General features: G+C 36.6%; 1 protein-coding gene across 1 annotated transcript in view; it reads left to right on the top strand.

The window, feature by feature from the left end:
• PDZD8 (PDZ domain containing 8) overlaps positions 1 to 16306 on the top strand; it is a 52395-nt gene that overhangs the window by 16914 nt on the left and 19175 nt on the right. The window contains exons 2-3 of the mRNA XM_036385829.2: positions 550 to 672; positions 4679 to 4781. Coding sequence (XP_036241722.1) covers positions 550 to 672; positions 4679 to 4781 — 226 coding nt within the window. The remainder of the gene's footprint in view (positions 1 to 549; positions 673 to 4678; positions 4782 to 16306) is intronic.

Raw genomic sequence — 16306 nt, 5'->3', positions numbered from 1 at the left:
GTATCTTTATTTTTATTCAAGAAGACTGGCTGAGAGGAGCCACCTAAAGTTTTTTACAAAGTGAGAGAAGAATCCATCTGTGTAACTAAAGGGAACTGCTCATCACTGCACCACAGTACTGTCATAAAAAGCTCAAGCTTTAGGGTCATAGCACATTTTCATCTTTCTATGCTGTGATGTTTATGCAGATTAACTTAAAGACCTGGTAAGATACTTACTGCAGTAGGACTCTTGTGTTAAATCATGTTTGCAATCATAAAAATACCATGTGATTTTTACCAGCTTCCCACTTCCTAAACATTATCAATGCTAGTAAATGTAATTCAGTCTATTCCTGTGAAGCAATCTTTGTTTATATTGTCCAGTCTGCTGCATTCAAAAAGCTTTAGTAGCTCCTACTCGTTCCTTTTGACCAATGAATACATAGGAATGGCAGAATTTCTCTTTTTAAAGAGTGTTAAAGATTCATTATTGTCCTGTTACCTTTTTATATTTTTGTGTTCATGTTGTTTAATGTGAATTAAGAGAAGTTTCTTCTGTATTTTTCAGGTTCAAGCCATTTTTTCCATGTCAAGTATTGCCAGCTGATGAATATGAAGATCGAGACCTCTGTATACAGGATTTTCTATTGACAGAAGGTCGGCTGAGGGTCACATTAATTGAATGTACAAGGTATATTTTTGTGCACTTTCGCTTATTCTTGACTAAACAAGGACCTGGGTTTCCTCAGTTTGTAGTAATTATAGTTGTAGGGCAGTTCTGATTTGCAAAGTGGCAGCTTTGGTGTTATGATTGCACTATAACCACAAAACGTACTTTGCTTGAAGTAAAAATGAACAAATGAAAGTTGCAGTTATTTTCCTGAGGCACTTTGGGTTTGTGTGGGGGCAAGCCTTTGCCTTTCTGAATTTTGCCTGGTTACAAGCTAATCTGTGCCTCCTCTTATTTGCTTGGTTTGCTTTTCTGCCACCAAATTATGGGTCTCTTTCCAGGACAATATAAATGTTGTAATGATATTACTGTATTATGTAACCAAAGGGAAATAATCATTTCACTTAGTCTTACTTAGATAAATCCAAATCACTTTTATAAGGCATTATTTACTGTCTTGGTCTTGAGTAAATAATGGAAAGAAATAAAATCTCTTTCCTCCATTCATTGAAGAGAATATTATTCTCTTCAGAGCTGGAGAAAAGGTGTGTGGGCTCTTGGTTTGTTGGGGTTTTTTGTCAGGCTCTTGGTTTATGTTAGTTCTTATCCAAGTAGTGCTAAGGCTTTGATCTAGTCATGTGCAGTTCTGTCCTTTATGAACTGAACTGTTTTGCAGAAAGACTCTTTTTTAACCTGTTCTTTTCATTGCTTGTATTCCTCTTTGCACTTTTTTTTTCTGTAGCACTGTACAACACTGTACAACATTTGAGCTGTATTTGCTGTACTCATGTAGTGGTTAGGATTTCTTGAAGATATTCTTCTGCTTCTAAGGGTTCTGTGGTGGCAGCAGTGGTTATGGTTTTTGTGATAAAATTCCTGCTTACCTGTCTCCCTCTCTTTGTGGTGTTTTCTGTGGATGATCCAAGGATACTAAATAACTGCATTCCTTGGCCACCAGGAGCATTTCCCTTTTGACTGTACTGAGTAAGAAAACTCTCATCTCTCTTCATAGCAATTCTTCAATTTCAGCCCAGTGATGCATTTGATTTTATCGTGAGGGCCAAAATTACCACCTTTCACTGTGTACAGTTGTTCTTGGTTTGGGAAGTAATCTTTAAAAGTTGTCTTTCCTGAATCTGAAGCACTGTGCAGCATCAACTTTCGAGTTTCTTTGCACTGAGAGCTCAGATTGCTCGGTCTGACATCATTCTGAACTCTCAGTGTTTTCAGCTGTCACAGATGCTTATCAGATGGCTGGGAGAGGACACAGTTGCTGACTTGTCAGGTCTGACATAATCCAAGTGTTTTATGCAGCTTGGAATTTTTCAACACACACTTGGAAATTGTCTCAACAGACACTTCTCAGGCAAGATGTCTGACTATTGGACCCACAGTAATTCCTCAGATCTTCCAGTTGTCCTGTTCTTTTTTTGAACTAAACAGCTACAACTGCTGTCCATAGAGTCTCTTAGTGAATAAATACTCTTGTTTAATTTACATATCTGAAGATATTGATGAGGTAGAAAGAGAAACAGAGAATTTTGGTAGGGAGAGAAGAAACATACACTATATACACAAAAGTAACAGTTATCAAATTTCCCTTTTTCATCAGCCCTCTGTGAGTGCTGTGAGTTTGGCTGGGCCAATGCCCAGTGCAGCACTGGGTGCTGACATCTAGGGCTTTTGCACTTACATCTGCCATAGGAACCTAAACATTTTTCATCCTCTCATTCTCATTCCAGAATGAAGGATCACTTTAATTTCTGTGTGGTTTTCAGTTTTGCTGAGTGCCCCAGAAGGTTTTACATTTTCTCAGTATAGTAGATGATCTTTGGCTTCTCTACAGAATTTGGAAGAATTCTTTCATCTAATCAGGTAATAGAGTTCTGCTGCTTCTCCCATTTAGGTTTGGACATCAGTGGTGAAACTATAGTGGTAAAATGTTTAGCAGACTTTTTCTGTATTATAAATGGCTTGTTTAATTAAATTATACTCTTCACATGACCCAATACTTGCACTTTTCACACTTCTTTTCTAATTGCAGGCTTGACCATAGCAATTTTCTGCTGTCATGCTGTTGAAAGAAAAATTAAATTTGCTCATAAATTAATGCAAGGATGGGAACTTTGCTGTAAATAAATAATAAGGAATATATCTGGCAAATCTTTATCTGACCTGTACAAAAAACACAACTTTTCAAAAAGTGCAATGCCCTCAAAGAACTGAATTGTTGCAAAAATGCTGTTACCTGTCATTATCTTAAAACTTTTAAGAAAAAGGGAAAACCAAAGCAACGCTGTTAAGTTTTGGCTTTGTTTCTTTTTAATCAGGAAACACTGAAAAAAGTAACAAAGGTAAACTCTGATTTTATTAGCCGAGAATTTACTTCCAAAACTGTGCCATAAAGTGAGCACTTTTCAATTTGTAGGATGTAGATATCTCTTTAAAATATAGTCATCTATAATAATGTCAGTCTTTATGTGCAGCTGTCTTACAGGATAAGGCTTCTTTCTTTGCCTATTAATGGACATACTGTTCAAACAAAAATTTTCTTAGTGTAGCAGAAGTTAAAATTTTGCCTTTGTCTTTCTGAAATTGGAAATTGAGCTCCAAACTCCAGCAGAGTTTGAGCTCCTAAGAGCTCTTTAAAATTTAAATGTTTATTCACCTGACACCAGGTTAGCAGGTGCTGTTAACCTGCTGTGAGGTGAAATCTCAACATGGCTCTTGGTTTTGTTTGTGGCTTATGTTGCAGTTCTGGCTAAAAATGGTTCTATTCCTGTTTCGAGCCATCTCATGTGCTTGGTTTTCTATCCAGTACAGCAAAATAGCTCCTGTGCTGATATTTTAGAGGGGCCATAAGTGCCCCTGAAAAGTTCCCTAAGAGTGTGTCTACGTGAGCAGAAGCAAGCTTGAGAGCTGTCACAGTCAGAGAGGTGTTTACCCTTGGGTTGTCTTAATTTTACCAGTTCTGATTATTGGTGAAGGTTGTCTTCAATAACTTTACTTAATTTTCAAAGGACGTTTACTACAAATCTCCACATCTGAAAGATGAGACTTTCTGATTATAAATATTTAACCTAGAAACATTATTTAACAATGTCAAGATAAACAGAGAAAATTGACATGTTTTCCTAACAGCTTTTGTCTGTATCATCTAAAGATTTGTATAACACATCACAATCATAAATAAGATACTTGAGATGAAAGCTTAGAAACTGTTCTTGTCAAATGTGTATAGAAAGTTTAGGGGGAAATTAAAATCTAACAGCTCTTTTAAATGAGTGAAGTTTGTTTTAAGTTTTTATTCCAAAATATGTATCTGCTTCCAGCTACTGTGAGATAAGCTGTGAACACCTTGATTGCTGTTCTGTAGCCTAAAGTTTGTAGTCTGGGCTTTTTTTTTTTTTTCCAGTACTAATATCTCTCTGAAAAGCATTGTAGCCTTCTGGAATAGGTTATCATGCATGAAGAACTACTCTTTGTTATAAATGTTAGAAAAATCATAGATAAGAGGATCCCAGTTCAGTGAAATACAAATACAAGCAGTAGTAAACTGATTTTAATCTACAATAGCACTCTCTTAAACCAACAAGAGCTTCCCATTGTGATGTTTAGGATTAAAGTGGAAGACACTGGTTGCTCTTCCTAAAATAAAACAAAAGCCCTTTATGGGAAAATGCCAATTGAACACTTTATTGAAAAACAAACCAACCAATCTCCCTCCCCACCCCCCAAAAAAAAAAAAAAAAAAAACAAAAACAACACTGTAGGGAAAAAAGTCAACTCAAAAAAAACCTCTTAGCTAAAAATTCTGTTATATTTTATATTTTTGGAGTTCTTCCACTAGAGGGTGGCAGTGTCTTTCCTTTGGTGTAAGGCTGTGCCAGTGCAATCTGTTCTCTCTGGACTTCTATGTATACACATTGGTAATAATCATGTATAGATGAAGAATAGGGAATTTAATGTGATATCTGGCATATATGTAATGGTATTACAGTTCTTACCATAGGCTTTTCTATTTCAGGTTACTGGTGTTTGGATCCTATGAAAGAGAAACAAATGTTCATTGCACAATGGAGCTGAGCAGTAATGTTTGGGAAGAAAAATCAAGAAGTTCTATTAAAACGGTAAAAAAAAGGGCGTCATCTTTGCATCTTGCACTTCTGCACTTGATACATTGTTTAGAAAGTGTGTCTATAGGAAATGGAAATGAGTGACACAACAGAAAAAACCTAACCCAAAACATAGCAGACCAGTTATTTACTTTGTAGTCCCCTGACAAATTACCATGTATGGATAACATTGTGTTCAGTTCTCACAGCTGTGCTTGAAAGGGTACCTGGTTTGAATATTCTGCCAGCTGTCCAGCTGCATTAAAACAAATAGTGGAAAATATACATTTTACAGTCCTGTTACATTTGGGTGGGGCAGTGTTTAGAAAGGAGTGAGTTGGGTTATATTTGGGTGGGGCAGTGTTTAGAAAGCAGTAAGTAAGATTCACCTGTCTTTGCCTGGCCAATGTTGTAAGGTATTAGTGTTTTACTAATTATTGCACTTTTTAACAGGAGTTGAGCAGCATACAGCTTGCAGATTGCCTGCCTTTTTTTGTGAGAGTGAGAATGACCTTTTTCTATTTCTTCAAAGAAAAGGTGTGATGTATGAAACAGCCTTTCAGTTTTACATTAGAGGGATATTGTGTTAGTAATCAAATTGAATTGGGCTTGTGCTGAGCATTAAGTAGTGTGCTTATTGAAGAAAACCCCCCAAAGCTTTAAAAAGACTGTGTGTTAACAGTTGGTTTCATGTAAAGAAATCACTGGAACAAAAATCCCTGCCCTGAATTTTACCCTCTGCTGAGTGCCACTAACTAAACCTTTGCCTTTGTTACATCTGACTGGAGTTGTGTTTGGAGACCAGCATCGTTTTCCACTGGAGCAGCAAGAATCCAGAATTTCAACATCTCATTCAGTTTTCCACCATGGAATTCCACTTTGCATTGGGTCTAAAATCCTTGTAACAAATGCTGTCATACTTGTTTTCAGCTTATGTGTATTATGTTTTGCCAAAAGGGTATGGCTGAGCAGCAGCTGTGTCTGAAAACATGCACAGATCTGCAGGGTTGATGCTCTGGCAGTGAAGGTGGCAATGCATTGATTTACCAGTGCACTCCTCTAGACAAATTAGTGTGTGATTATTTTTAGAGGTTGAGTAGCAGTGTTAGAGCACATTCTTTTACACAGAGGAAAGGAGAAACGCTCTGCAGACACTGTGGCACTGATGCGTTTGTGACAGCAGATGGCAGTAGGAGTAAAGGAGTGAGGGTGGAATGGCTTCTTTTAAAACTATGCAAAACTACTCACGGGGAGGCTCTCAAAAACTCACCTTCTGTGTCAGTATCTAAAGTGAAATGGCAGGTTTTTAAATGAAATGGCAGTTTTTAAAAATGTCTGAAGTTTTTGGAAATCTGGCCCTCAGTGGACGTACAGAGGCTTTTCTGTGCATCTGTGGTGCAGTCCTTCATTCAGTGGGTTCAAACACTGCCAGAGCAGAGACTCCTCAGTTTGGGTTGATGCAAATCGAGCTCAGCTGGCACTGGAGAATTCACTGTGCCCCAGCCACCTTGAACTTGAGGCCCCTGGAATGGTGGCCTGGTTTAAAGATCTTGCTTTTGAAATCTCAGTATGAAAATTAGCAACTTGCAGAACTACTTTTTCGTTCTCAATTTATATTCAACAGATGTAGCAAAATCGTGGAAATCTCTTTTCCTTAGGAAATCCAGTTAAATTTGCAAGCTAAGTTGCAAAATGTTAGGATATCTCACTGAGTGGCTAAGAGTATTTTCAAGGGTCCTCAACAAAATAGGAAGAGTTGCTTACACATTTAGCACTGGAATTTAGTTTTTTTCAGCAATATTAACTAAGTGAATAGTTAAATAATAATTTATAACAAAAAATTGTGTTATTTTTCCAAACAAAAAGTTTACTTCCATCTTAGACGTGATTATTAGCCCTAATACAATATTAACCATGAGGCAGCTGATGGCAATACTTAATATCTTTTTAATATTAAATCCTTATTGTAATGATCACATGTGCAGTACTTACTTGATATGAAGTTAGAATTAATAACAATTTCAGAAGCTACAAAAGAGAAATAGCAGAAAAGTTGAAGTGAAAAGTTAAAGGTACATTCTGATTTAACTGGGTCTAATTTATACAGGCCTCACAAAGGCATGACAGTACATCCCCGGATTCAGACTATGTTCTACAATGTTCCTGAGGAAAATTCTCATAACTTTCTATACTTCCTGACATTTTCATTCTTTTTATTGTGTTAGTAGTAGTGATAAAAGATTAGACAGGTTTAATACTTTGTAATGAATTTTGGCAAGACTTTAATCTGATCCTGGAATTTATGGAACGTTAGTAGATGTCACAATTGATTTTGAAAAAAGATTCTGTGTTATTGAATATATCTGGAGCATTATTGAAGTGTCTGTTACAATACCAAGGTGTCTCAGGCTTATGTTTGTCAAATCTGAAACATGAGTAAGACTTCAGAGAGTGATTTGGCACATTCCCATGTGAAACATGTAAACATCCTTAAATACCTTAATTAATAGTACATGCTGCTGGAATTAAGGTTAATCAGTGCCTTGCTATGTAAAAGTGATGTATGGCTAGGATGCAGTAATTGGCATTAGCAGCATTGGGTTGGCAGACAGGTGTTCTATGGTTAAATAATGAGGTATCTCCAAATAATGAGAGACATGCTTGTAGATGTGGAGGCTGTGTCATAAAATATGGATGGATGTGTCCACTGGACTGCAAGTCAGCAGTACCAGGTTAATTTCTACAAACAAAAAGAATTGTTCTATTTTCCTTGGAGCACATCTGTTCAGCGAACCCTGGGCCCTCTCTACCCTTGGTGAGACTCTTTACCAGTACCAGCACTTCCTGTGTAGTGTTGTGAAAGAACAGCATGATTTTTCAGCAAAAATCAAAATTTCTTTATTTATAAAAGGAAAATACAGTTTGTTTTCTGTACAACTGGCAGAAGAATGGATGTGGAGATGAACTTGAAGTGTAGCAGAGTAGCAGAGCCCTGAGGTGGCTTTGTAAGTACCCTGTACATTGACTGCTCTGTAGATCCTGGTGCTTTTCTCTGGATCCACCTCTGTAGAGAAGAATGACTCAAGAGTGCAGTTGTACTGAAGTGAGAATCTTGTTTCTTATGAACTGCTCTGCAAATCTTTGTAGTCGTGTTTCTTTTATGTACATATTGATTTTTCTGATAAAGTAGTTTTCTAGAAATTGTAGAAACTATTGCAAAGAGGTTGGTATCTTCTGATAATCTTATACATATGTAAACTGTAAATGGCTTGTGCTTTTTATTGGTTGTAAGAATCCAAAGTAATGTGGAGAGGTTCTCCACTCCACACCAGATATATATCTGTTCCAAATTTTCTCTTAAAGAAATTCAGGAGCACAAGAGAACCATTATTGATCATGAAATAAGTTACATAACCCAATAAAAATTTGAGGGAACCTCTTTAAACTCTGGTGTCAACTATGTTGTCTGAGGTAGTACTGCAAGAATAGCCACGGGTTCATATTTCTTCACAATTTCTTATTTCTACAGGCAGTAAGTCTTGGGGCTTTTTTATTGTTGGTAGGGTTTTCATTATGATTTTTTTGAAATCCCTTCTATAAATATTAACTTTAGCAATACTGAAACTGGATTTCATATTCTGCAAAGTAAAAATTTCCATCTAAAATGCCATGTCTGGTAGCCCATAGGATTCACTTTTGCAGCAGTTGTCTCAGAAGCACACAAATATCTCCTGAAGTAATCTAATAATAGAAGGAATTAAATAATTAAGATTAGCATCCCAGTGCTTTTTTATGAATACTGCTTGATGTTTTCTCCAGTTCATTCTGAAGATTCTGATCAGCACTGTAGTAACTCAAGGGGAGGACCTATAACACCATCTTTCAATATTGCACTATAAAAAAAAGGCAATATTTCTCAGCTTTTCATAAAACTAAATTTCCTTTATCAGGGATTAAGGGAAACTTCAAGGTATTCCAGTGCCATAACATATGAATCTAAAATGAAAAATAATGTAAATCAAATCCAGCACCTTCTGAAATGAGTTGCCTGAAGGTACTAAACTATAATGTCAAAATTTAAAGCAACTGTGAAATGTTAATTTGTGAATACATGGAGTTAAATGCCTCACAGTTGGCATTTCACTGTGCTTATTTAACAGCCTGCCATTTCAGCATTTAATCCTATCAAAAGAAAGAAGGAGGATTAAAGCAAGAAAAGCTTTTTGAAAATGTCACTTTTTATGAAAATTCATGATCTTGTAAAACTTGGTAATATTTGTAAATACAATGGGGAATAGTTCTGAGATTTGTGCCTTACATAATATTCTGTAATCTGTCTTTCAAATAAACTTGAAGGCCATCAGGATTTTTTCAGTCTCATCCTAAACATTTAAGCTTTTTGACTTGGGGCTTCAGAAAGCTTTACTGTGATTTAATGAACAACCTTCTGTGAAAATGCACTGTAGTTCTTTATTACTTAGAAACTGTTGAATATGAACATTTAAAAAAACCCACCAAAACCCCACTGCCAGAGGGGTTTATTTCAGTATACATTCAGATGGTTCTTTAGAACCCAATGCCATTATTTCAGTCACAGCCTGACCTGAACTTCTTGCCTGCTCATCAGAAGCTGGCCTGTGCTGCATCCTGGCCATGAGCACCCTTGCTGGGGCAGGCACAAAGTGGAGCTTGTTCCACTCTGGCATTTGGCAGCAGACAGTCCTAAATGCAGCATGTGCATCCAAGGCTGGGGCTTCCCTTCCCTGCTCCTTTTTCTCCCTATGTCCAGATTTGACATTGTGATTTTCCCTGGAGTGCTATAGACATTGACTGCTTGCAACAAATCTGACTCGCTGAGTCTCAAATTTAAAATAGCCGATGAAAAGATTAATGGATAAAATAACTTGAGAAGAAGCTGTGCTGAGCAGTGCTTAGTGCTCTCTGTGTTCTTGCACTTCCCCATCCCCAGCTCTTACTCTGAGAGTTGCCAGTAAGGCTGATCCATGGTCCTTGGGTTTAGGAGTTCTGCAGCCAGCTACTTGTCTTGTATAGTGAAATAAGTTTGATTTGAAGCCACCTAATTCCAGTTGAAATCTCCATTAGATTTTGTAGCCAAGTTGTATTGCAGATGCCATTGGTGATGCTGTCTATACAGCTGAGGTTTTCCAAGCTGATATTTTGCAAGGTGTTGACCTCTGAAAATGTGGCAGTGACCTCCTCATTCATCAGAGTCATAAAAGCCTTTTAGTTGGTTATGTTGGGTGAATTGTCCTTAGTGAGACTTTCTGTATGACTGTTCAAGGACAAAAGCTACATGAAACTTCAGGCTTACTAAGGGTTAGTTCTTTTCTCTTTTTCACAGAGCTGATCTGAAAAGAAACCCATTTTTGCTGTGCTTTTACTCATGGATTAGCCACTCTGTAGTACAGGTTCTATGAGTTACCTTTCAGTTGACTATTTTATGTATCATCCTGGTAGTACCCAGTTTGACTGTCAGTTGTAAGCTTTTCTTGTCGTACTTTAATGTACTGGTTCATATTTAAAGATATGTAACTATTTACAGTAAATGATACCTTTTCCTTAGAAATGCTTGTAAAAGTGATGACTCTTTCAGAGTGTCACCAGATGTGGTGCTGGTGACTTTTTTTCCCCTTATTCTTGTCTGTTTGGTAACAGGTCCAAATACTGAATGCAGTAAAGAGTTTTAAGTGGGTTTTACAGCAGCTGTCTTTCTCATTTGCAAAGAAATTGATTTACAGCGATAGCTGATCTTGCTAAATAAATAGATGGCTGATGCATGGAAGCTAACTTTGTTTGTATAAACAGTATGGCTTATTGTAAGAGAGATAACAGTGTTTTATTGAGTACACAAAGTGGTTCCTGGGTAATTCAGTATTTCTGGAATGGCTTTTTCAATTATTTTGTTACATCCTATTGCAAAGATGAGCTGGCAGCTCGGAGGCTGCCTCACATGACTGAAGTGGGAGGGACTTACTTAAACACAGTCATCTACAGCCAGCTTTGGAAAAATAAGCTGGTTCTGTTCTATTGGTTTGTAGTTTGGTTTCCTCTTCAGCCCTTTAGTTTACTTTTAAAAATATATTTTCTCTGATAACGTTATAATAGTTAGCCTTTTCCTAATGTAGGGGTTTTTTTCTGATTAGGAGGCTGGGATCTGCTCATACTAAGGAGGTAGTAACTGGAATGGAGTTAATTTACTCATGTGTATGGATTTTAGTGATGTTGCAATGTTTCCCTATCAAACCAAGACCTCATCAAGTTGGGCAGGTTGACACCTATTTTCCTTCCATTAGTGAACAGTTATGTCTCCCAAAATAATGAAGAAAGGGAGTCTGTGCTTGAATGTAATTATTGAACAGAAACTTTTTCCAGAGAGAAAGCCTGGGAGTGGGTAAAAAGTTGTGGAAAAGGGGCCTGTGGCAGTGAGTAAAAATCTTGTTGAGAAATAGAAGGTATTAGCACTTGGTGCTCACAAACTCTCCTAAAACCAGTTATCTCCCACCCAACATCTGTGTGAGATGTGTGCAGGTTTGACATGACAGAGTTTTGCAGAGTTGTTCTTTTCTGACTGCAGGTTGCTCAGTAAGAACCTGTCTGAGCATTACTGCCACAAGCAGCTCATCATCTGGAAGTTCATCTTGCAGTTAAGGAAAATTACATTGGAGTTTCTGCAGATTGTCAAAGGATGGGCAAGTGCTTGTAGTTGTCACAGAACAGCTGATGTTTAACTTCTGCCCTTCAGGAATCTGATATTGTCCTTGCTTCTGAGTATAAATATCTCATCTGTTTATTGACTTGGAGTGCATTAATAACTACTGGGAAGACCATACAAGAAATCTCATCTGCTTGGTTCTGGTTCTTATTTTTTTGTTTACACTGGCTGAATTAACAATTGTATCAGCTTAAACAAAAGCATCATCAGGTTGCATACCAGGAAGAAATTTGGAATGGAGATTTTTAAAATGTCCTTAATTAATAACTCTAATTACTTATATTAATTATTTAACTAATAAACCTACCATTATTTAATGTAGGTATCTGATGCCCTTCAATGGGATAGAAATGAATTTTCATACACCACAAATAGCTGATGTCTAGCCATTTTAAATTTTATGGTTCGAGTGTCAAAATACAGGCATAAAATGTACTGAGTGACTGCGAAGAAAGCCTTTAATTTTGTGGGAGGAATTCCTTATTCTGAGTACAGTCTAATGTATTGTAACTGTTTTTATGAAGTCAAATGCTTTAAGTAGTTCAGATTCTTGAACTCAAGGTAATGCAGTGTTGTTACATCTGTCACATCTTGCCTTCCTAGAATTTAATTATTTAACTGAACATTAAATCAACTGTTTATCTTTTTCCTTTTTTTCTCCCTCTTCAATCACAAGCTGAACCAGAAATTAGGTGCTTTGTCTCAGTCTTACAAGTCTCTTCTAGGTGTGGTGGAGCTCAACACTTGGAGGCCACTCAGAGTGAATGAGAACAGTGGGGTATTTATATTATTGTTATGATGTTTAATGGTTACTGCATTACCAGTTACTGTGGCTGTTCTGTCTGTAGAATAGCAGGAGTGGAATCTCACTTTGTAGGCGAAAGTGAATATTAAGATAATTAGCAGTGCAAAATAAGTGATTCTTATTGGTGACCAAGCATCCTAAAAATGGTTTCCATAATTTAAAAAAAAATTATAAGCAAAAATTTCCCAAGAGGAGTGCAGTGCATGTTCTCCCAGAGCTCTGTAATGATGACAGAGAGCAATAAGAGAATAATGTGAGTGGGCAGTGCAGCAATTGTCCTGGAAAAGCCTTGGGGATCAAACGTGGAATTGCCAATTCCCGTCATACAAATGAAATGACTAAAAGGTCACCTGGTGTATTAAGGTTAGAGGGAGCAGAGTGATGCTCTGCAAAGGCCACCTGCAGATCAGGAGTGATCAGGAGTAAATAATCATTAGAAAATTGAGCATTTCCCTTACTGCAATCTGGTAAAAGGCTGTCTCTGTCAGAGTTTGGGTGAAATAAATAGAATTTAGGAACTATGAGTGTCTTCACAGATACTTTAACCAAAAGTCAGTATATTCAGATCTATACTTCTGTCATCCCTTTCAGTTTTTAGATGCTTAGTTTGGAACAAATATCATGTCTGTGCACCCTCAAATCCATTTGATATTAATCAAAGCTTTAGATTTTCCTTGGCTGAAGGAAAGAAAAGAAGCCTAATTCCTTAGAAACCTGAGGCAGATATGCAGAAATATTTTTTGTGTGTTTTGTTTGTTGGCTTTTTTAATTATAAAAGCCATCTAAAGCATGTATATTATAAATATGCATATGCACTTTTTAAGTATAAGTTGTGCATATAAGTACATGCACTTAGATAAATGTATAATGAAAAACATTAGTTGTTCTACTTCAGTTGAATATATATGGAAGTCTGATGGATAACAAGTTGACCATGCATTTAAAAAAAAAAAAGTAGATACTTGTAAATACAATAAGTAACCCTTGAGAAACTGGAATTGACTCACCTGAAGTTCACCAGCAGAGTCAAGAAATAACAAAGTTGATGTTTAGAGAGCAATTGCAGAAATCAGTTTCTAGGTTCCACAGTAGTTAAATCACACATCTGTGGGAATATATCAGAAATAGTCTGTACAGCAGCTTGTAAACTAAAAACAATCACTTTCCATAACAATGTAAGCTACATGTGAAGGGAGCATAGGATTACAGTGTCCAGAACTTCTAATGCAAACAAACATGTGGCTCATTTCCACTGTAAATCCCCCCCTTTCAAAGCAGTGATTTCCACTGGTATAAATCAGATGCACATTTACAGTAGGATTTCATTGGACTAGTTAAGTATACAGCAAGAAACTTGCTTAAGTCACAAACTGCTGTTCAGCCACATGGTATTTCTGTGAAATGTGGAGTCCAATTCTCTTTGAGCTGTACAGTCTGTTCTTGGGGACTATGAAACACACCAATATGACAATTAGTCTGTTTCTGGATTCAAGACATGTGTATAGACTGTAGATCAAGTTCTCTCTATGGACATGTACATATAAATAAATGAAAGAAATTTGCAATATTTAGCTAGTGTGGAATCTTTAAAGTGCCTGATTAATGTATGTTTTTTATAGGTTTGAGAAAGTCCCAGGAAATATGTGGTTGTATGATCAGAAACATTCAGCAGAAAAATTGGCTTGATTCCAAGCATTTCTTTGTAATTATATATAGTCTAAAAGAAGATTAAAAATGATATCTGGACAAGGTATCTATTTGAGTGGAGTCAGTAATTTAGAATGGAAAAGACCTCTGGAAGTAATCTAGTCCCAGCTCCAGCAAGGTCAGTGCCAAGCTGGCTCAGACCCTCTTCCTGCTCATTGATAAAAAAGTCTTTTTTCTTCAAATTTTGTATTTTCACTTTTGGTAAATAGTACATGACAGACTATGCTGTTACACAGGGAGGGGAGGGCAGCAGAGCTATCTCATTTCAACTAGTTAAATAAAAATAATTCACAAAAATACTAATTTAGTTTTCAGACTAGCCTAATAATAGATCTGTAGGGATGACTTCAGATGGAATAAACTTTCTTTGCATAGCAGACAATCCAGGCTGGAGGCAGTTTTAGCCTAAAAACTCTTAATTAAATTGCACCAAGATTACATCTGAGGTACAGACCTGCTGGAGAGAGAAAGTAATATTAAATGTCTTCATTTTGGCTACAGTGGGTGTTTAGCCAAAACATGGGAACATCCACGATGGATTTTTACTCCTTGCAAAACAATACTTGAGAAAAGAATTCATTTTTTTAAACAAATTTCTTGCCAATCTTGATAAACATTTTTATTTCTGCTGGAGTTGTTGAAGCTTTTGCTATTGGAAGAGAATCTGAAATAGGGAGTATTCTAAAAATGTTTGTAATAACTCAGAGCAAACTCTTGGCTGCTGTTGTGAGCAGAGGCATTCAGATTCTTGCCAGCTGATGTGTAGAAGTGGATGAGGAACCAAAAGTCTTGGTTGCATATGATTGAGGTAACCAAGAGTTGTAATTAATTCCCGAGCTTTAAAAATAGCTGCTAGGAGGAACAGATTTTATGAGAGGTCATTAAAGCAATATTCTCTCATATCTAGTAATTGTAATGAAAATAAAACAGATTTACCAAAAAATTAAGAACCTCATTCTCACTAAGAAGAAAAAATTTACTTCTACAGAGATTAGTTTTGTTTCTGAATTTGTTTTAACAGATGGAAGTAGTAACTTATAAAGACACTGGAAATGTGTCCTGGACACTGTACACACTTTTCTGCACATTCAAAAATAATTTAGTAGAGCAAAGGTTTCTTTTTTGATTTTGCCAAATCCTCAACCTGGTGTATAACTCTTCAAATGCTGAGGTAGATATTTTAAATCTGCAATGGAAAAGACTCAAGGAGTGATGCTGTGGTTGCAGGAAGAACAATGTAGGGAAAGATGCTCTGTGGGTCTTGACAGATTTTTGTCCTGGGATTCCTTTTCAGCAAAGCAGTGGTAGAATGGGAGAGGTGCAAGCAAATTCCTTTTTCTTCTCTTCTGTTCATATCAGAAATAAATCTTTGACATTGAACCTTGGCACTCTTTCTTATTTATTTTTGCATTTTACTGGGAAGTAACTTTACCAACCAGCTTCTGAAAGCGTTTCTTCTTCTGTATGAAGGCTAGATTATTTTTTTTCTTGCAATGTGCTTTCCTGATGATTGGTGTCTAGCAGTTCTACGGATTACTAGGTAAGTTTCAAATGTTCTGTATGGACAAATGCAAACTGCAGGAGTATAAATTTTTACTGTCAATAGAACAGATTGAAAAAATTTAAAGTGGAATTTCTCTTGAGGCAGCAGCATACACCCAGAATAGGAGAGCAGTGGTTAATTTGTTGTTACTGAAAAGTTAAAATTTTGCAAATAAGTAATGAACTTGAAGTGTACAGTTTATCTTTTTATGAATCTATAGGTATCATGCTTTTCTACATAGCATTTATTAAGGAAGGAATAGCAGTTGAGAGTGCTGAATGAGCAGGCAGCCAGTAACTATCAGTTGGTCAGAAATACTTTAAAGCAAAGCCTTCTGTAAGAGAGAGAGTGTGGCTGATATGCAAAATGTGCACACTGTAGATGCAGACAAGCGTTTTTTGAGTTTCTATCACTACACCTCTTCCCCAGCATATCTTTAGTTCCATTTTTTGAGTATTGCTCCCATTTGTCTTGAATACTCTGTAATGTGGATGTTGGCTAGGGGTCTTATCTAGTGTATAGATTTTTTTAAAATTGGTTATTGTTAGTAGTGCAATATTTTTTTATTTAAGAATTTCAAAAAATCATATTTTAGCCTTGCTGCTTTAAGGTTGGTAAGTCAACTGAGTGAGTGTCACTGAGATCTGCAGGCATAACTTTGGTATCCATTTCAAAGTGTCTCATTACTCATTGGAAAGTCTCATCTTTGTATTAATTTAGCTATGTCTCCTTTTTTGATATTTCTGAGTGTC

The sequence above is a fragment of the Molothrus ater genome, chromosome 8, assembly GCF_012460135.2.
Source record: "Molothrus ater isolate BHLD 08-10-18 breed brown headed cowbird chromosome 8, BPBGC_Mater_1.1, whole genome shotgun sequence".
Classification (NCBI taxonomy): Eukaryota; Metazoa; Chordata; class Aves; order Passeriformes; family Icteridae; genus Molothrus; species Molothrus ater.
The sequence above is the reverse complement of the archived record's forward strand: the minus strand, read 5'-3'. Positions and strand labels throughout refer to the sequence as shown.